General features: G+C 42.1%; 1 protein-coding gene across 1 annotated transcript; it reads left to right on the forward strand.

Moving 5' to 3' along the window:
- The first annotated feature begins 1,078 nt into the window (after positions 1-1,078).
- On the forward strand, positions 1,079-22,095 carry LOC139367556 (large neutral amino acids transporter small subunit 1-like). The gene is made up of 12 exons (XM_071105804.1): positions 1,079-1,280; positions 5,403-5,800; positions 5,942-6,113; positions 6,493-6,618; positions 10,022-10,127; positions 12,601-12,645; positions 12,868-12,991; positions 13,175-13,278; positions 13,437-13,533; positions 13,944-14,093; positions 16,406-16,580; positions 21,887-22,095. The coding sequence occupies exons 1-12, from the start codon at positions 1,202-1,204 to the stop codon at positions 21,994-21,996; spliced, it is 1,686 nt and encodes a 561-aa protein (XP_070961905.1). The 5' UTR covers positions 1,079-1,201; the 3' UTR covers positions 21,997-22,095.
- The last annotated feature ends 227 nt before the right edge of the window (positions 22,096-22,322 follow it).

Here is a 22,322-nt window from a genome sequence, read left to right on the forward strand (position 1 = left end):
TTCCTTATTTTCCTTATTTGAGATATATTGGTTTAATAGATTCATTCTTATCACCTTTACCTTTTATGTTATACAACCTGTCCATGCATTACCATCTGTAGATGAGATGTTCCATCATGAATCGGAGCTTGGTACTCACAGGTGACCTTTGGCAGTGTGATAGGTGTGCAAGTAAAACTAGCGCATTAAAAGAACATGGCTCATTCTCAGAATGCACTTTTATGAAAATGCACTACTGGTTTAGAAGAACACTTGTGCAGTCAGCTTAGAACAAATGTTCTGTATGTAGCAAACAGGAATGGGCAGCAAGAAATCACAAGCCATAACCACTTTATCTCTCCCATATGCATATGTAAGAGTTCCATCTAGTGGAAATACGTCCGATACATAAGTTGATGACTTAGAATGACAGCCATGCAGGGTTTCAACTTCATATTCAATCACACATATCCAGATATGAGGGCTAAAAAGTTGTAGTTACTTCCATAGAATCGTTATTGGATAGTATGACTTGCAGTCATTAATTAGGCCTAGTGGTGGTCAAAGGGTATCCTCCTGGAAGGATTGTATCCCAAGGGAAATGCGGTACTCTCTGTATATATTTGGAGAGTGACATCCAAGATGGCTTTTTGGGGCTGAGGCTTTTTTTTTTAGATCTGATGCATTCTATATGACCCATTCTATTCCCCCAGTCATCTTTCAGCAAGGGAGAGAGAACAAAGAAAATGTACTTCCCTTTCATGGTCACTAGGTGGCGTGCCGGAGCTTTTTGCATTCTTTGTACGTGTGTCACGCTCGCATCAAAGCACACAGCCACACACACATCGTTGCCTCACACACGGCACAAAAAGATTTGTCACATGGCTGCAGTCCCTCCAAAAGCTGACAATGACCTAGTTCCCCCCTCTCTTGCTGAGCTCTCTATCTCTCCCATCATTCATCAGAAGTGGGCGTAGGCTAGGTGGCAGCATCACCATCACCACATCAGGCACCACACTAGGTCTGCTGCTACCTCTCCTGCACTCACTATCACACTGGAGAGAGGGAGACAAGCGGGACGAGATATAGTGTGCAGGAGAAAACGAGGGAGGAGGAGAGAAACAGAGGGAGGGTGTGTGTGAGACTGTAGGGAAGCCTAGCTAGGAGGAAGAGAGCAAAAAACGAAGGGTAAAAGAGATAAGGGGGCCAAACGAACAACAGAATGGCAGAGCCGGAGCTGAAACCATGGAACAGCCAGGAGAGCTTGAAGACGGCAACCGAGGGCCAGGAGAAGATGGAGGGTAGGTACACCGCTCCCGCACCACACACACACACACACACACACACACACACACACACACACACACACACACACACACACACACACACACACATACATTAGCCTAGCCTAGATACCACATGGTGCAGAGTTGCATCAGATGCTCAGGCTACTGCATAATCTGGTGCAGCAATGCATGCATTTATATATGGATGTTCATGTACTGTATATGTATTTGGTCATGCACAGCTTTAAGGCATCTTGAGGTGGTATGGGGTTAGCTAGAGTTTTCTAATGATGTGATTTGCAACAGGGCTAGTGAGAGGTTAAGAGTGGGGATATGTTTTGACTTGTGAAATTGATCTGTCTGAAAGGCATATAACAGCGCTTACACACACACACACACACACACACACACACACACACACACACACACACACACACACACATACATTAGCCTAGCCTAGATACCACATGGTGCAGAGTTGCATCAGATGCTCAGGCTACTGCATAATCTGGTGCAGCAATGCATGCATTTATATATGGATGTTCATGTACTGTATATGTATTTGGTCATGCACAGCTTTAAGGCATCTTGAGGTGGTATGGGGTTAGCTAGAGTTTTCTAATGATGTGATTTGCAACAGGGCTAGTGAGAGGTTAAGAGTGGGGATATGTTTTGACTTGTGAAATTGATCTGTCTGAAAGGCATATAACAGCGCTTACACACACACACACACACACACACACACACACACACACACACACACACACACACACACACACACACACACACACACACACACACACACACACACATATACAGTGGGGAGAACAAATATTTGATACACTGCCGATTTTGAAGGTTTTCCTACTTACAAAGCATGTAGGTCTATAATTTTTATCATAGGTACACTTCAACTGTGAGGGACGGAATCTAAAACGAAAATCACATTGTATGATTTTTAAGTAATTACTTTGCATTTTATTGCACAACATAAGTATTTGATCACCTACCAACCAGTAAGAATTCCGTCTCTCACAGACCTGTTAGTTTTTCTTTAAAAATCCCTCCTGTTCGCCACTCATTGCCTGTATTAACTGCACTTGTTTGAACTCGTTACCTGTATAAAATAAACCTGTCCACACACTCAATCAAACAGACTCCAACCTCTCCACAATGGCCAAGACCAGAGAGCTGTGTAAGGACATCATGGTTAAATTGTAGACCTGCACAAGGCTGGGATGGGCTACAGGACAATAGGCAAGCAGCTTGGTGAGAAGCCAACAACTGTTATTAGAAAATGGAAGAAGTTCAAGATGACGGTGAATCACCCTCGGTCTGGGGCTCCATGCAAGATCTCAACTCGTGGGGCATCAATGATCATGAGGAAGGTGAGGGATCAGCCCAGAACTACACGGCAGGACCTGGTCAATGACCTGAAGAGAGCTGGGACCACAGTCTCAAAGAAAACCATTAGTAACACACTAAGCCGTCATTGATTAAAATCCTGCAGCGCACGCAAGGTCCCCCTGCTCAAGCCAGCGCATGTCCCGGCCCGTCCGAAGTTTGCCAATGACCATCTGGATGATCCAGAGGAGGAATGGGAGAAGATCATGTGGTCTGATGAGACAAAAATATAGCTTTTTTTTCTTTGAGGATGCTTTTCTGCAAAGGGGACAGGATGACTGCACCGAATTGAGGGGAGGATGGATGGGGCCATGTATCGCCAGATCTTGGCCAACAACCTCCTTCCCTCAGTAAGAGCATTGAAGATGGGTCGTGACTGGGTCTGGAAGCATGACAACGACCCGAAGCACACAGACAGGGCAACTAAGGAGTGGCTCTGTAAGAAGCATCTCAAGATCCTGGAGTGGCCTAGCCAGTCTCCAGACCTGAACCCAATAGAAAATCTTTGGAGGGGGCTGAAAGTCCGTATTCCCCAGCGACAGCCAAAATCCCTGCTGCAGTGTGTGCAAACCTGGTCAAGACCTACAGGAAACGTATGATCTCTGTAATTGCAAACAAAGGTTTCTGTACCAAATATTAAGTTCTGCTTTTCTGACGTATCAAATACTTATATCATGCAATAAAATGCATATTAATTACTTAAAAATCATACAATGTGATTTTCTGGATTTTTGTTTTAGATTCAGTCTCTCTCAGTGGAAGTGTACCTAATGATAAAAATTACAGACCTCTACATGCTTTGTAAGTAGGAAGAACTGCCATATCGGCAGTGTATCAAATACTTGTTCTCCCCACTGTGTATATATATATATATATATATATATATATATATGCACACACATATACATACACACACAGACAAACACTCACATTTCTGCATTAATGCCTTAATGAGGTCTGGTCTGTCTTGGTTTCTTATGGCTGAGATCCGGTTACCGGGAGCGATATAACAACAACCAATGATAGTACAGGGCGCCATATTCAAAACAACAGAAATCTCATAATTAAAATTCCTCAAACATACATTTATCTTATAACATTTTCAAGGTAGTCTTGTTGTTAATCCCACCAGTGTCCGATTTCAAATAGGATTCACTGGGAAAGCACCACAAACGATTATGTTGTTGTCACCAACAACTCACTAAAATACACAGCCAATTTTACCAGCCAAAAGAGAGAGAGAGAAAAAGCACATATAGAGATAAAATGAATCACTAACCTTTGATAATCTTCATCAGATGACACTCATAGAACTTCATGTTACACAATACATGCATGTTTTGTTTGATAAAGTTCATATTTATATCAGAAAATCTGAGTTTACATTGGCGTATTAGATTCACTAGTTCCAAAAACATCCAGTGATTTTGCATAGCCACATCATTCAACAGAAATACTCATCATAAATGTAGATGATAATACAATTTATACACATGGAATTATAGATAAACCTCTCCTTAATGCAACCGCTGTGTCAGATTTTTTTTTTAAATTACGGAAAAAGAAACGCATGCAATAATCTGAGACGGCGCTCAAAAGTAAAAACACCACAGCCGCAAAGATGGCGTCAACATAAACAAGAAATGACATGATAAATATTCCCTTACCTTTGATGATCTACATCAGAAAGCACTACAGGAATCCCAGGTCTGCAATAAATTTTTTGCTGTTTGTTTTGTTCGAAAATGTCTGTTATTTATGTCCAAATACCTTCTTTTGTTAGCGCGTTTGGTATACATATCCAAACACTAATTATGGTCAGCGTTATATCGAACAAAAACTTCAAAAAGTGATATTACCGTCTAAGAAACATTTCAAACTAAGTACAGAATCAATCATTAGGATGGTTTTAACATATAGCTTCAATAAAGTTCCAACCGGAGTACTCCTTCTTGTCTTCGTGAGCAATGGAATGCAAGTGACTACCACGAGGAATAAACATGATCAGAAAATGGCTGACTGCCAGACACTTGACTGATTCTGCTATCATTCACTCCCACAACATCATAGAAGTCTCATTATAATTTCTATTAATGGTTGACATCTAGTTGAACCCCTAGGCAGTGCAACATCATTCATACCACAAGGGGATTTCATTGGGGACTCTGGTGAATACATACAAAGCTCAGATTTCTGACTTCCTGTTTTGATTTCAACTCAGGATTTTTCCTGTTATACTCACAGACATCATTCAAACAGTTTTAGAAACGTTAGAGTGTTTTCTATCCAATCCCAATAATAAAATGGATATATTATAAACTGAGACTAAGGAGCAGGCCGTTTACTTTAGGCACCTTATTCATCCAAGCTACTCAATACTGCCCCCAGCCATAAAAAGTTAACAGGTTCGAAGATGCACTGGAGTGGTATTAGTCAACTTGGCATTCATCTGATGGCATCTGTGTTATAAACCACAGATTTTCGTAAGCATCCAATAGAAATCATGGTGCTTGCATAATCCTACTTTCCCTTCATGGCATAGCTTATCAATTCATTCCCTGTCTGTTCAGTCTATTTACAATACAGGGCCATGTAAAGTCAATGTGCTGCTCAACTCCTGAACTATCATCGAGAGGAGAGTGCCAGCAATCCCTTTTAATGAACTCTACCTTGTCCCCCTCTTTCCCACCCTGTCATCCCCTCCTCCCTCAACCTTTCCCCCTCATCCTGCAGCTGAGGCGGCTCCGGACAACACTGACCAGCCTCCGTCGCTGGACAAGCTTCCATTCAAGCCTCCCTACCCATCCACCCCTACCCCTACGGCTGCTGATGCCATGGAAGCCACCACCCCTACCGCAGAGGCCTCCTCCCCAGCCAAGGCGGCAGGCGGCAAGATTGAACTGAAGCGCAGCATCACGCTCTTTAACGGTGTGGGCATGATCATTGGCACCATCATCGGCTCGGGCATCTTCATCACACCCACCGGGGTGGTTAAGGAGGCGGGCTCGGCCGGTCTTTCGCTAGTGGTGTGGGCCGTGTGTGGTGTGGTGTCCACCATGGGCGCCCTATGCTATGCCGAGCTGGGTACCACCATTACCAAGTCGGGCGGAGACTACACCTATATCCTGGAGGTGTGTGTGTGGGGGTGGGGTGGTTGTGTTGGGGGTTGTGTTTGTGTGTGTCTGTGTCTGTGTGCTATCTGTGGGGCTTGAGAAACAAGCAGAAGCCAAAACTCTGTTGTTTGCAGATGGACAAATTAAGTTGTATTGTAGGTGTACGGTGAGCTGGCCGCCTTCCTCAAGCTGTGGGTGGAGATGCTGATCATCAGGCCGTCCTCCCAGTACGTGGTGTCATTGGTGTTCGCCACCTACCTGCTCAAACCCCTCTACCCAAACTGCAGTGTGCCCGATAGTGCCGCAAAGCTCATCGCTTGTCTCTGCCTCAGTGAGTATAACCATCACTACCTCCGGAATCGGGATGCCTGTACATTGCAGAAATAATACTTTAAAAAATATTATTAGTGAACTATACAAATACTGACATGTACTGCAACACACATCAACCAAACAGGTTTTTCTTAGCCAGCTGCATGATTTCATATTTGTTTACCGCCACTACTTCTGTATTCACTCAATTACTATTTTGCTGGCCTCCCTTATGTCTTTTTTTAAGGGACTGTTTTCCCCCACTGATGTTCTCTCACGTCTGCTGTATATTTATTTTTAAATAACAAAAATGCATTAATAAAATAATAATAAACACAAACATATGCAATTTACATTCGAGGGTCAATCATGTTCTACCCTGTGTTTCGCTCGGTCAGCATCGTTGACCTTTGTGAACTGCATCAGCGTGCGGGCTGCCACCAAGGTCCAGGACTTGTTCACTGTGTCCAAGCTCCTGGCCCTGATCATCATCATCATCTTAGGCTTCATTCAGATCGGAACCGGTAAGTTCACACACCCAGTGCACACACATGTACCGGTGTCTGTGGGTAAGTCAGAAACACGTCTGACACATCCTCTCATCCTGTCTATAGGTTCGTGCTTGTTATACATATTTCACCACGGCTTAGCTAGTCATGTGTATTATCCAGTGTTTTTGCAACCATCTCTATAAAATATTAAAGTGAAGCTGAAAATTATTTTTACATTTCATAGCCTACTGTCTGCGATATAGCTAAACCATCTGCACCCTCATGAATTCCTAGCAAAATAGCTTTGTATTTAAAGACAACCCACCCATCCAACATACATTGTGCAGCCACCTTTTCTCCCTACTACATCTGGTCCCGCTGCCACAAGAACACTCCGGCTACCTTTGTGTTGCACATTGGGTTGCCATGGAAACTAAAACAAATCAATCAAATCAAATCTTATTTGTCACATGCTTTGTAAACAGCAGGTGTAGACTAACAGTGAAATGCTGTTCCCAAATCCATTCCCAACAATGTAGAGAGAAAAATTATATTTAAAAAAATAACTAGCCAATGAGCTTGTTCCTTGTGCTGTGCTCTTAAGATTCTTAAGACTTGAGTGGAGGACAGGGAAAAATGAACGCTCTGCCGTCTGAAAAGAAGGGGTGTCTGTTTCAGTTTTCTCTCTCTAGCATATTCTACCTCTCATGTAGATTATAGAGTAGGAGAGACAGGACAAGGTGAAGGAAAGACTCATAGCTTTACATTGTACAGATATATTGTGCACACAAGAGAGCAGTGATAGAGAGATCAGCAATCAGCACTGCATACGGATGGGGTCCAGCTCCCCTCTTCACTTCTAATATGTCAATGTGTCATTGTACCCACATTTATCATTTTAGGAGTCAAGGACATGTGGTTTCTGTTACAAAGCAAGTTAGTATATTTTACCCCACTTTCTCCCAATATATGCTTGAAAATAAGCAAAGTAAATATTTGCCAAAGATAAATGATCTTACCGCATGGGCGGATCATTTGGCATGTAGATTATCTTGTTGAGTTCAAAATCAACACAACTATTTAAAAAAAATCTTGATGAGATTGCCATTTTGCAGTGTTGTAAACCCAATTTTCATCTTATCACCACTGCACCTTTGATGTAGGCCTGGATGACAACAAATAGCCACAACTCATAGGAGTCTCATTGTTTGCCTCTAGAGATTACGTTAATTTATTCCAACATGGTCAATAAGGATTAGAAAGCAAACATTTTCCATTTTCCAATCCTGACAGCATGTTCCCTTTCTGATGTAGGCCTCTATAGTAGGCTTTTCGCTGGCCTGGATATTATGTGAATAATTGAGTGGATAGACATTTGTTATCTTCAAAAAGGTCTCCCTCCTCATTTTAAAATGTCAACTCCCAAACATTATTATATTCTCAGCGCATCAATGGCAGATGGACTAACCCAGGGTTAGGTGTTTGGAGGGTGCAGGCTATGTAAAAAAAAAGCTATTTTCTTTCATTCATTTTTCAAAATGTCATCTCTATCAGTCAAATGTAGTCATACATACAGTGCCTTGCGAAAGTATTCGGCCCCCTTGAACTTTGCGACCTTTTGCCACATTTCAGGCTTCAAACATAAAGATATAAAACTGTCTTTTTTTGTGAAGAATCAACAACAAGTGGGACACAATCATGAAGTGGAACGACATTTATTGGATATTTCAAACTTTTTTAACAAATCAAAAACTGAAAAATTGGGCGTGCAAAATTATTCAGCCCCTTTACTTTCAGTGCAGCAAACTCTCTCCAGAAGTTCAGTGAGGATCTCTGAATGATCCAATGTTGACCTAAATGACTAATGATGATAAATACAATCCACCTGTGTGTAATCAAGTCTCCGTATAAATGCACCTGCACTGTGATAGTCTCAGGGGTCCGTTAAAAGCGCAGAGAGCATCATGAAGAACAAGGAACACACCAGGCAGGTCCGAGATACTGTTGTGAAGAAGTTTAAAGCCGGATTTGGATACAAAAATATTTCCCAAGCTTTAAACATCCCAAGGAGCACTGTGCAAGCGATAATATTGAAATGGAAGGAGTATCAGACCACTGCAAATCTACCAAGACCTGGCCATCCCTCTAAACTTTCAGCTCATACAAGGAGAAGACTGATCAGAGATGCAGCCAAGAGGCCCATGATCACTCTGGATGAACTGCAGAGATCTACAGCTGAGGTGGGAGACTCTGTCCATAGGACAACAATCAGTCGTATATTGCAAAATCTGGCCTTTATGGAAGAGTGGCAAGAAGAAAGACATTTCTTAAAGATATCCATAAAAAGTGTCGGTTAAAGTTTGCCACAAGCCACCTGGGAGACACACCAAACATGTGGAAGAAGGTGCTCTGGTGAAACCAAAATTGAACTTTTTGGCAACAATGCAAAACGTTATGTTTGGCGTAAAAGCAACACAGCTCATCACCCTGAACACATCATCCCCACTGTCAAACATGGTGGTGGCAGCATCATGGTTTGGGCCTGCTTTTCTTCAGCAGGGACAGGGAAGATGGTTAAAATTGATGGGAAGATGGATGGAGCCAAATACAGGACTATTCTGGAAGAAAACCTGATGGAGTCTGCAAAAGACCTGAGACTGGGACGGAGATTTGTCTTCCAACAAGACAATGATCCAAAACATAAAGCAAAATCTACAATGGAATGGTTCAAAAATAAACATATCCAGGTGTTAGAATGGCCAAGTCAAAGTCCAGACCTGAATCCAATCGAGAATCTGTGGAAAGAACTGAAAACTGCTGTTCACAAATGCTCTCCATCCAACGTCACTGAGCTCGAGCTGTTTTGCAAGTAGGAATGGGAAAAAATTTCAGTCTCTCGATGTGCAAAACTGATAGAGACATACCCCAAGCGACTTACAGCTGTAATCGCAGCAAAAGGTGGCGCTACAAAGTATTAACTTAAGGGGGCTGAATAATTTTGCACGCCCAATTTTTCAGTTTTTGATTTGTTAAAAAAGTTTGAATTATCCAATAAATGTCGTTCCACTTCATGATTGTGTCCCACTTGTTGTTGATTCTTCACAAAAAAATACAGTTTTATATCTTTATGTTTGAAGCCTGAAATGTGGCAAAAGGTCGCAAAGTTCAAGGGGGCCGAATACTTTCGCAAGGCACTGTGCAAGTGTGCAAAGGCAAAACATATTGGGCCAAATTATCACAACAATTGTGACTTTATATGGCTTCATATTAAAACGCTCACGTGTGCGTGTGTACACGTGTGTGTCTACCATATCCATGCAGCAAACAGACATGCATTCAATATACTGTTTATATTCTCAGTTCATTGTTCGTTGGAGTCAGTCCCTTTTGCCAAGTAGTGACATCTAATGCTGCTTTCTTGTCTGTGTCTAAACAGGTGATGTACCATACCTGACACCAGAATTAGCATTTGAAGGCAGCCAATGGGGAGTTGACAACATTGTGTTGGCTCTATACAGTGGACTCTTTGCTTTTGGTGGATGGTAAGGCCTTTGCAACACCACACAGGGCACGTTTACACCTGAGTCGTATTAGGTTCCAAAATAACAAAATGTTTCAAAGCCATATGCAATGGAAAGTGTAAACAAGCACTTCTTATTGGACAATTTCAAATAGTTTGCTTCCGTTTGCTTCTATTTTGTGCGTAGTGTTAAATTATCATATGACTTTTGTTAATCAAGATGATCTGATCACAATTGATCCAGGGTTCAATGCGTCTACACATGGTATTAAAAACATGTCTATTACATTGTGACAACAGTGACAGCATGTGTTTTGACTGTCTACCTACACAATCAGAATGTGGACACAAACTGTTCACAGGATGCTTGTTATGTACTATGGATATAATTCCAGTGTGTAGCCTATAGAAGGTTGATGCTACGCAACTAATCTAAACGGATCTAATATTACATGCTGTAATGTACAGTTGACGTCGGAAGTTTACATACACTTAGATTGGAGTCATAAAAAATAGTTTTTCAACCACACAAATTTCTTGTTAACAAACTATAGCTTTGGCAAGTAGGACATCTACTTTGTGCATGACACAAGACATTTTTCCAACAATTGCTTACAGACTGATTATTTCACTTGTAATTCACTGTATCACAAGTCAGGTTGGTCAGAAGTTTACATACAATAAGTTGATTGTGCCTTGTACCAGCTTGGAAAATTCCAGAAAATGATGTCATGGCTTTAGAAGCTTCTGATAGGCTTATTGATATAATTTGAGTCAATTGGACGTGTACCTGTGGATGTATTTCAAAATTTCCTTCAAACTTGACATCATAGGAAAATCAAAGGAAATCAGCCAAGACCTCAGAAAAACAATTGCAGACCACAAGTCTGGTTCATCCTTGGGAACAATTTCCAAACGCCTAAAGGTACCATTTTCCTCTGTACAACAATAGTACGCAAGTATAAACACCATGGGACCACTCAGCCGTCATACCGCTCAGGAAGGAGATGCGTCCTGCCCCATAGAGATGGACGTCCTTTGGTGCGAAAAGTGCAATCCCAGAACAACAGCAAAGGACGTTGTGAAGATGCTGGGGAAAACAGGTACAAAAGTATCTATATCCACAGTAAAACAAGTCCTATATCGACATAACCTGAAAGTGTCAAGGGTGTGTACGGGAGGTGAAGTCAGGTGCAGGAGAGCAGAGTATAGTGAACAGGTGCACTTTAATTCCGTTCTACAAAATACAGCACATTAAAACAATAACGTGCCAAAAACATGGAACATGGCAAAAGTAAAGCGCCTGACAATAATCCACATCACAAACAAACAATTACACACAAAGACATGGAGGGGAAACAGAGGAATACATACATGCAGTAATTGTGGAATAAAAACCAGGTGTGTAATGGAACAAGACAAAACCAATGGAATATGAGAAATGGAGAGGCGATGGCTAGAAAGCCTGTGACGTCGATCGCCGAACGCTGCCCGAACAAGGAGAGGAGCCGACTTCGGTGGAAGTTGTGACAGAAAGGCCGCTCATCAAGGAAGAAGCCACTGCTCCAAAACCGCCATAAAATAGCCAGACTACGGTTTGCAACTGTACGTGGACAAAGATAGTACTTTTTGGAGAAATGTCCTCTGGTCTGATGAAATAAAAATATAATTGTTTGGCCTTAATGACCATCATTATGTTTCGATGAAAAAGAGGGAGGCTTGCAAGCTGAAGAACACCATCCCAACAGTGAAGCATGGGGGTGGCAGCATCATGTTGTGGGGGTGCTTTGCTGCAGGAGGGACTGGTGCACTACATAATAGATGGTAGGACAATTGTGGATGTATTGAAGCAACATCTCAAGACATCAGTCAGGAAGTTAAAGCTTTTTTGCAAATGGGTCTTCCAAATGGACAATGACCCCAACCATACTTCCAAAGTTGTGGCATAATGGCTTAAGGACAACAAAGTCAAGGTATTGGAGTGGCCATCACAAAGCCCTGACCTAAATCCTATAGAAAATTTGTGGGCAGAACTGAAAAAGCGTGTGCGAGCAAGGAGGCCTCCAAACCTGACTCGGTTACACCAGCTCTGTCAGGAGGAACGGGACAAAATTCACCCAACTTATTGTGGGAAGCTTCTGGAAGGCTACACAAAACGTTTGACCCAAGTTAAACAATTTAAAGGCAATGCTACCAAATACTAACTGAGTGTATGTAAACCTCTGACCCATTGGGAATGTGATGAAAGAAATAAAAGCTGAAATAAATCATTCTTTCTACTATTATTCTGACATTTCATATTCTTAAAATATAGTGGTGAAATATAGTGGTGATCCTAACTGACTTACGACAGGACATTTTTACTAGGATTAAATGTCAGGAATTGTGAAAATTTAGTTTAGTTTAAATGTATTTGGCTGAGGTGTATGTAAACTTCCAACTTCAACTGTTTTTGTTGGAATATAATGCATCATGTTCTGTTTCCTCTCCTTTAGGAATTACCTGAATTACGTGACAGAGGAAATGATCAATCCAGAGAGGTGACTTATGTGTGATTAAGGTTTTGTTGAGGATTGTACAGTGTTTATCAAATGTCACACTCATATAATGTAATCACATTGAATACAGTCATAAAATTGCATGAATTTAAACACAAATATTAGATCAAATCACACTGTTGACTCTGAACCTCAAATGTGATTGGCTGACACATTATGAGTGCCCCCAATGACATGATCTTTAATTGATGACCTTGTTTCCAGAAACCTGCCCCTGTCCATCATTATCTCCATGCCCATTGTGACCGTGGTGTACGTACTGACCAACCTGGCCTACTTCACCACTATCCCCCCGAGTGTGATGGTTGAGTCCGAGGCAGTAGCTGTGGTAAGGATGGCTTTATTAAAGATCACGTTTTGGAGCAGGATAACAGTGAGCTCATATTACCTAAATTCCTGCCATTTATTTTGCTAACAAAAAGGTAACAGACAGCATAATAATGGTAAAGATAGTACATTGAGATGTTGAATTGGAATGAGAGTATTCAATGGTAGTGCTTTCCCATTGCAGATCTTTGGGGAATACCATCTTGGTGTGATGTCCTGGCTCATCCCTGTCTTCGTGGGCCTGTCCTGCTTCGGAGCTGTCAACGGAAGCCTGTTCACCTCGGCACGGTCTGTATCTAATCAACACACAGATAACTTGACAAAGAGTGTGTGTATCTGTGTGTTTTTAATTCAGTCCTTTGATACTTAAAGCCTAGAGATTTTATCAAAATGCTGCACAACTGTAGAACACTCAGTCATCAGGGTTCGTCTGCCTCTTCTTATAGGCTGTTTTATGCTGGCGCTCGAGAGGGTCAGCTCCCTGCTGCACTGGGATTGGTCCACACTGACCTCTTCACCCCAGTGCCCTCCCTAATTTTCACAGTGAGTACTGCCATTGGTCCCTGAATTGATCTCAAATGTAATGCCATCCTTGGTTAGACAGAATTTTACATTTCAGAACCCAGAATTAGGCAAAGTTATAATCATAGTCATCTACTCAAGTCAATCTTGCACAGATTATTATTTGTAGATACAGTACATCTCAACATCGTACATAGTAACTGAATAGTAGTTATTCCCATTACAATAAAAAAATGGTATCAATAAAGTGGTACATTTACTGCATTTTAATGGTAACCTTTTGCTGAAAAAAAGTTGGGTGTGGAGTAAAGACAAATGTATAGTCTACGTACTTATGCAGCTGGAGAAGGCAATTAGCTATCACAAAATGAAATGAGGAATTCGGGTTAATACGTGAGCACAATGTCTATATATGATTCCTCTCCCTGCAGTGTTTCCTGTCCATGCTTTACGCCCTGTCCAAGGACATCTTCTCGGTTATCAACCTGTTCAGCTTCTTTACCTGGTTGTGTGTGGGCATGGCGATCGCCGGCTTGCTGTGGCTCCGCTGGACCAAGCCAGAGCTCAGGAGGCCCATCAAGGTACAGTTTCTGTACACAGCTCTATGACCACAAGAAGTTGAAAATACATTGAAAAAACGGATCAACAGCTAAACTGAAGAAGAAGCACCTCCAACAACAACACATAAAACCTCACATAATTCTGCCCAAAAACAATGACAATTTCTCTCAACCAGTGGCATATGGGCTTTTTGGGTAAACGGTGATTTAATTTATTTTATTTTATTTCACCTTTATTTTACCAGGTAGGCTAGTTGAGAACAAGTTCTCATTTACAACTGCGACCTGTCCAAGATAAAGCATAGCAGTGTGAACAGACAACAACACAGAGTTACACATGGAGTAAACAATAAACAAGTCAATAACACAGTAGAAAAAAAATAATCTATATACATTGTGTGCAAAAGGCATGAGGAGGTAGGCGAATAATTACAATTTAGCAGATTAACACTGGAGTGATAAATGATCAGATGGTCATGTGCAGTTAGAGATACTGGTGTGCAAAAGAGCAGAAAAGTAAATAAATAAAAACAGTATGGGGATGAGGTAGGTAAATTGGGTGGGCTATTTACCGATGGACTATGTACAGCTGCAGCGATCGGTTAGCTGCTCAGATAGCAGATGTTTAAAGTTGGTGAGGGAGATAAAAGTCTCCAACTTCAGCGATGCCACCTTGTGATAAGCAGTACCCACTTTGTCAAAGGAAGGGGCTCAATATATTTTGCTTGTCCATTCCCAGCGTGCCTCTCCAGCGTGCGGTTGGAGAGACACATCTCTGCAGCGCTCCACCAACGTTTCATAAAAAAAAATGATCTAACATAAATCATGTAGCAAATATAGGATATGGTACAAAGAGTATGTGGCCTTTTCTGCAGCTGGAGATAAAATGTATGACAATGTAATGGAGATGGACACTTTTTACATCGTGGAGGATTCTCCCATCAAATAGCCTAACCTAAATTGCTCTCAATCAAATAAAAAATGTGCTGTCATGTTATCAAACAAAATATCATAAAAACAGGATAGGTCAAAGAGAAATGGACAATATATAATGGACAATCACAGCTGTTGTCCAGGAGTTTCAACCCATTGTCAGTGGATTCAAGTTTGAATCTGTCCATTTTTGACAAGCTGATCATAGTGAAAATGAAAATACTTCTGCATTTCACGCTGTGTAACCACATTGCAAATAGGCTCGCGATAACTCCTGATAAAGTTGGGTAGCTGATATTTAGAGCTTAAATAGCCAAATTGATTAGTCACAGGCATCAGGAATGCCAATACCTTTTGGACTTCTTTTTTTGGTGCAGTTCTGGACTGGCCTTGATTTCCACATCCACGGACATTGGTTTTTGGTCTGGTCCGGACCAAGTCTGAACCAATCATAAACGTCTTGATGTGGCCCAAACATAGACGTCTACAAATTCATGATTTTCAACTTTCATTCAGAACCAACAATTAGCTTGATGTCAACGTCCGGGAAATACATATTTTCAATGTCTGTAAAATAATTATTTTTATCATCCGGGAAAAAAAAGTATTTTCAACTTTCATTCAGAACTGAAAATGAACCTAATTTCAACATCCGGAAAATACATATTTTTTTATGTCCAGAAAATATATATTTTATCGCAGTGCTAGCTGTGCCACCAGAGACTCTGGGTTCGCCGCGACTGGGAGGCCCGTGGGGCGACGCATAATTGGCCTAGCGTCGTCCGAGTTAGGGAGGGTTTGGCCGGCACCAGCGACTCCTGTGGCAGGCCGGGCGCAGGGCACGCTAACCAAGGTTGCCAGATGTACGGTGTTTCCTCTGACACATTGGAGCGGCTGGCTTCCGGGTGTTAAGAAGCAGTGCGGCTTGGTTGGGTTGTGTTTCGGAGGACGCATGACTTTCGACCTTCGTCTCTCCCGAGCCCGTACGGGAGTTGTAGCAATGAGCAATAATAACTACTAATAATTGGATACTATGAAATTGGGGAGAAAAAGGGGGTAAAATCCAATAAATACACTTTTCACCTTTCATTCAGAAACTAAATTGAACGTCTGGAAAATACATGTACATGTATTTTCAACTTAATTTTGCTGACTGGGACTATTCTAGTTTTTTGGGGGGTGGCATTTTTTGGCCTCATCTATAGCGGCAGAATGGCAAGGACCGGCCCTGGCCCTACTCAATTAAAATATTATGTTCCTGCAGGAAGTTGAAAATATATTTTTTTCCATCCACAGCGCGATAGAATGTTTGAAGTGATATGAAGCTGAGCTCATTTTTGTTTCATCCAGTAACCATTGGGTTTCTGTACATTAATACATTATCTTATTTTCCCTGGCAGATTTGGTTGGTGGTCCCTGTGGTGTTTGTGCTGGGCTGTGTCTTCATGATCGTGGTGTCCTTCTGGGCAGCTCCCTTCGAGTGCCTGATAGGCAGTGGGATCATCCTCACTGGTATCCCCGCCTATCTTCTGGGGTACAAGTGGAAGAAGCCCCACATTGTAAAGAAGATCTTAGGTGAGCTGGATATACATTTAACTCTTACATTCTGTCTGTATGTACAGTACTACAAAGTCAAGGCCAATGATTTTGTTCCTGTTTTGTTTTTTGTTTTTGTTTTTTTGAAAATGGCGTTTTTGTTTTTGCACGTTGTGTCTAAATAGATTTGTATGAAGTTTTTACTCAAATGCAAAGTTTGCATGTTTATTCCCAAATTAAATTGAACATACAAAGTAAATAAGGGTTTGAAAGAAAAACAATCATACAGGTTAAGGCAATTTAAAATAGTCGCATTTACACGTTTCTACATGCAATCTTTTTATTTATTTATTTATTTATTTTACCTTTATTTAACCAGGTAGGCAAGTTGAGAACAAGTTCTCATTTACAATTGTGACCTGGCCAAGATAAAGCAAAGCAGTTCGACAGATACAACGACACAGAGTTACACATGGAGTAAAACAAACATACAGTCAATAATACAGTATAAACAAGTCTATACACAATGTGAGCAAATGAGGTGAGAAGGGAGGTAAAGGCAAAAAGGCCATGGTGGCAAGGTAAATACAATATAGCAAGTAAAACACTGGAATGGTAGTTTTGCAATGGAAGAATGTGCAAAATAGAAATAAAAATAATGGGGTGCAAAGGAGCAAAATAAATAAATAAATAAAATACATTTGGGAAAGAGGTAGTTGTTTGGGCTAAATTATAGGTGGGCTATGTACAGGTGCAGTAATCTGTGAGCTGCTCTGACAGTTGGTGCTTAAAGCTAGTGAGGGAGATAAGTGTTTCCAGTTTCAGAGATTTTTGTAGTTCGTTCCAGTCATTGGCAGCAGAGAACTGGAAAGAGAGGCGGCCAAAGAAATAATTGGTTTTGGGGGTGACTAGAGAGATATACCTGCTGGAGCGTGTGCTACAGGTGGGAGATGCTATGGTGACCAGCGAGCTGAGATAAGGGGGGACTTTACCTAGCAGGGTCTTGTAGATGACATGGAGCCAGTGGGTTTGGCGATGAGTATGAAGCGAGGGCCAGCCAACGAGAGCGTACAGGTCGCAATGGTGGGTAGTATATGGGGCTTTGGTGACAAAACGGATTGCACTGTGATAGACTGCATCCAATTTGTTGAGTAGGGTTTTGGAGGCTATTTTGTAAATTACATCGCCAAAGTCGAGGATTGGTAGGATGGTCAGTTTTACAAGGGTATGTTTGGCAGCATGAGTGAAGGATGCTTTGTTGCGAAATAGGAAGCCAATTCTAGATTTAACTTTGGATTGGAGATGTTTGATATGGGTCTGGAAGGAGAGTTTACAGTCTAACCAGACACCTAAGTATTTGTAGTTGTCCACGTATTCTAAGTCAGAGCCGTCCAGAGTAGTGATGTTGGACAGGCGGGTAGGTGCAGGTAGCGATCGGTTGAAGAGCATGCATTTAGTTTTATTTGTATTTAAGAGCAATTGGAGGCCACGGAAGGAGAGTTGTGTGGCATTGAAGCTTGCCTGGAGGGTTGTTAACACAGTGTCCAAAGAAGGGCCGGAAGTATACAGAATGGTGTCGTCTGCGTAGAGGTGGATCAGAGACTCACCAGCAGCAAGAGCGACCTCATTGATGTATACAGAGAAGAGAGTCGGTCCAAGAATTGAACCCTGTGGCACCCCCATAGAGACTGCCAGAGGTCCGGACAACAGACCCTCCGATTTGACACACTGAACTCTATCAGAGAAGTAGTTGGTGAACCAGGCAAGGCAATCATTTGAGAAACCAAGGCTGTCGAGTCTGCCGATGAGGATGTGGTGATTGACAGAGTCGAAAGCCTTGGCCAGATCAATGAATACGGCTGCACAGTAATGTTTCTTATCGATGGCGGTTAAGATATCGTTTAGGACCTTGAGCGTGGCTGAGGTGCACCCATGACCAGCTCTGAAACCAGATTGCATAGCAGAGAAGGTATGGTGAGATTCGAAATGGTCGGTAATCTGTTTGTTGACTTGGCTTTCGAAGACCTTAGAAAGGCATGGTAGGATAGATATAGGTCTGTAGCAGTTTGGGTCAAGATTGTCCCCCCCTTTGAAGAGGGGGATGACCGCTGCTGCTTTCCAATCTTTGGGAATCTCAGACGACACGAAAGAGAGGTTGAACAGGCTAGTAATAGGGGTGGCAACAATTTCGGCAGATAATTTTAGAAAGAAAGGGTCCAGATTGTCTAGCCCTGCTGATTTGTAGGGGTCCAGATTTTGCAGCTCTTTCAGAACATCAGCTGAATGGATTTGGGAGAAGGAGAAATGGGGAAGGCTTGGGCGAGTTGCTGTTGGGGGTGCAGTGCTGTTGACAGGGGTAGGAGTAGCCAGGTGGAAAGCATGGCCAGCCGTAGAAAAATGCTTATTGAAATTCTCAATTATGGTGGATTTATCAGTGGTGACAGTGTTTCCTATCTTCAGTGCAGTGGGCAGCTGGGAGGAGGTGTTCTTATTCTCCATGGACTTTACAGTGTCCCAGAACTTTTTTGAGTTAGTGTTGCAGGAAGCAAATTTCTGCTTGAAAAAGCTAGCCTTGGCTTTTCTAACTGCCTGTGTATAATGGTTTCTAGCTTCCCTGAACAGCTGCATATCACGGGGGCTGTTCGATGCTAATGCAGAACGCCATAGGATGTTTTTGTGTTGGTTAAGGGCAGTCAGGTCTGGGGAGAACCAAGGGCTATATCTGTTCCTGGTTCTAAATTTCTTGAATGGGGCATGTTTATTTAAGATGGTTAGGAAGGCATTTTTAAAAAATATCCAGTCATCCTCTACTGACGGGATGAGATCAATATCCTTCCAGGATACCCCGGCCAGGTCGAGGTCTGCTCGACCTGCTCGCTGAAGTGTTTCAGGGAGCGTTTTACAGTGATGAGTGGAGGTCGTTTGACCGCTGACCCATTACGGATGCAGGCAATGAGGCAGTGATCGCTGAGATCTTGGTTGAAGACAGCAGAGGTGTATTTAGAGGGGAAGTTGGTTAGGATGATATCTATGAGGGTGCCCGTGTTTAAGGCTTTGGGGAGGTACCTGGTAGGTTCATTGATAATTTGTGTGAGATTGAGGGCATCAAGTTTAGATTGTAGGTTGGCTGGGGTGTTAAGCATGTTCCAGTTTAGGTCGCCTAGCAGCACAAGCTCTGAAGATAGATGTGGGGCAATCAGTTCACATATGGTGTCCAGAGCACAGCTGGGGGCAGAGGGTGGTCTATAGCAGGTGGCAACGGTGAGAGACTTGTTTTTAGAGAGGTGGATTTTTAAAAGTAGAAGTTCAAATTGTTTGGGTACAGACCTGGATAGTAGGACAGAACTCTGCAGGCTATCTTTGCAGTAGATTGCAACATTGCCCCCTTTGGCAGTTCTATCTTGATGTAGTTTGGAATTAAAATGTCTGAATTTTTGGTGGTCTTCCTAAGCCAGGATTCAGACACAGCTAGAACATCCGGGTTGGCAGAGTGTGCTAAAGCAGTGAATAGAACAAACTTATGGAGGAGGCTTCTAATGTTAACATGCATGAAACCAAGGCTATTACGGTTACAGAAGTCATCAAAAGAGAGCGCCTGGGGAATAGGAGTGGAGCTAGGCACTGCAGGGCCTGGATTCACCTCTACATCGCCAGAGGAACATAGGAGGAGTAGAATAAGGGTGCGGCTAAAAACAATAAGAATTGGTCGTCTAGAACGTCTGGAACAGAGAGTAAAAGGAGGTTTCTGGGGGCGATAAAATAGCATCAAGGTATAATGTACAGACAAAGGTATGGTAGGATGTGAATACAGTGGAGGTATTGAGTGATGAAGAGAGAGATATTGTCTCTAGAAACATCATTGAAACCAGGAGATGTCATTGCATGTGTGGGTGGTGGAACTAATAGGTTGGATAAGGTATAGTGAGCAGGACTAGAGGCTCTACAGTGAAATAAGCCAATAAACACTAACCAGAACAGCAATGGACAAGACATATTGACATTAAGGAGAGGCATGCTTAGTCGAGTGATCAAAAGGGTCCATTGAGTGGAGAGGTTGGTTGGGGGTCACGGCGATTTAGACAGCTAGCCAGGCCATCGGTAGCAAGCTAGCATAGGATGGAGGTCTGTTGTTAGCCACCTCTTGCGTTCGAGCAGTAGATTAGTGGGGTTCCGTGTGGTAGAGGGGATTAATCCAAATCACACAACAACAACAAAAATAAGAACAATAGATATAGTTATAGAGGCCCAAGAAGAAAACATAATAATAATAAAAATAAATAAATAGTCAGATTGTCTATTCAGATAGCAGCCGGTAAGACAGCTAACGGTTAGCGGGCCACAGATGGGCGTTCAGGTAATGTCGCGACGGAGGAGCCAGCCGGATCTCCTTCGGGTAGATAACGTCGGCAGTCCAGTTGTGAAGGCCCGGTGGGGCTCCGCGTAGGCAGTAAAACGGGTCCGGATAGGTGACTGCAGCCCAGGAGTGAATGATGGAACTAAGGAGTGATTGACGGAGCTGGCTAGCACCGGAATAATTTATGTTTGCTCCGGAATCGACGAAAGCCGATTGTCACATGGATAGCAGCTAGCTAGCTGTGAGATCCGGGTATGAATGTCCAGAGAGCAGTTGAAATCCAGGGACATGGAGAGAAAAATTGGTCCGGTATGTTCCGTTCCGAGCCGCGCTGCGCCGTACAAAACTGGCGATAGATTTTCGAGCTAAAGGATAGCTGATGACCACAAACCGTGGTTAGCTGAATACTAACGATTTGCCAGTAAAGAAGCTAACTAGCTTCTGATTAGCTTCTGGGCTAGCTCCTGGCTAGCTTCTGGATAGTTTCTGGCTAGCTTCTTGGAGTTTCTGGCTAGCTTCTTGGAGGATTACAGATCTGAGGTAAATAATACTTTTTTATAAATATAAATTGGTGAGGCGGGTTGCAGGAGAGTGTTTTGAAGATGAGTTGATGGAAAATAAAAATAAAATGTATGTGAAAAAAAGTTGTAAATATATATATATACAGGACACGACAAGACGAGGACAAAAGACGTCTGAACTGCTATGCGATCTTGGGAGGGACATGTGTGCATGATGCGCTAGTTCATACAGGAAACCAGAGTATTGGCATAAGCTGATAGCATCAGCTGGTATTGCACCAATTAGATTCATCACTCCACGTTAATATGGCGGTCTATTTAGTCCACCAGGTTCTGCACACACTTCTCTGATGGCTGCCATGCGCAAACTATGCACTGGTGTTCTTTCCATTCCTGCAAATTAAATGTGGCCTTCAGTTTTAGACTACCAGAAAATAACTCATGTGAAATGTATGTTTTTCTATTTTCAGAGATCTTTACTCTGTTCTGCCAGAAGATTTTTATGTCTGTTCCAGAAGAACGTGAAGAGAAGGAGTCAGCTGAAGTAGCTGAAGAAGTCGAAACAACAAAGGATGACTGAGTCAATGTTTTAGTTGGAACATTACATGTTTACACTCATTGTTGCTTTTGTTACAGAGTTCCATGACTCTTGGTAAAGTAGGGGTTTATGCGAATTGCTTCGGTGTACATATTTTGTATTTTAAATGCATTTTCTTACTGTATTGTCTCTTTGTATTCTCTCCAGCAATTCAATTCCACTTTTCAGTGATATAGTTTACTTTCAAACTTTTTCACATTTTTCCTAAACTAACCTTTTTTACATTTCATATGTTTTAACCTATTTTGCACAGTATTCAATAGGCCTGAATTAAGCTAAAAAGGAAAATCTATTTCTATTAACAAAAG

This window comes from Oncorhynchus clarkii, chromosome 16 (assembly GCF_045791955.1).
Source record: "Oncorhynchus clarkii lewisi isolate Uvic-CL-2024 chromosome 16, UVic_Ocla_1.0, whole genome shotgun sequence".
Classification (NCBI taxonomy): domain Eukaryota; kingdom Metazoa; phylum Chordata; class Actinopteri; order Salmoniformes; family Salmonidae; genus Oncorhynchus; species Oncorhynchus clarkii.

Bases quoted from the DNA above. Each gene is read 5' to 3' on its own strand.
- LOC139367556 (XM_071105804.1), top strand. From the start codon at position 1,202: ATGGCAGAGCCGGAGCTGAAACCATGGAACAGCCAGGAGAGCTTGAAG. The intron at 12,646-12,867 runs GTGACTTATGTG...CCTTGTTTCCAG, and splicing joins GAAATGATCAATCCAGAGAG to AAACCTGCCCCTGTCCATCA. The intron at 13,534-13,943 runs GTGAGTACTGCC...CTCTCCCTGCAG, and splicing joins TGCCCTCCCTAATTTTCACA to TGTTTCCTGTCCATGCTTTA.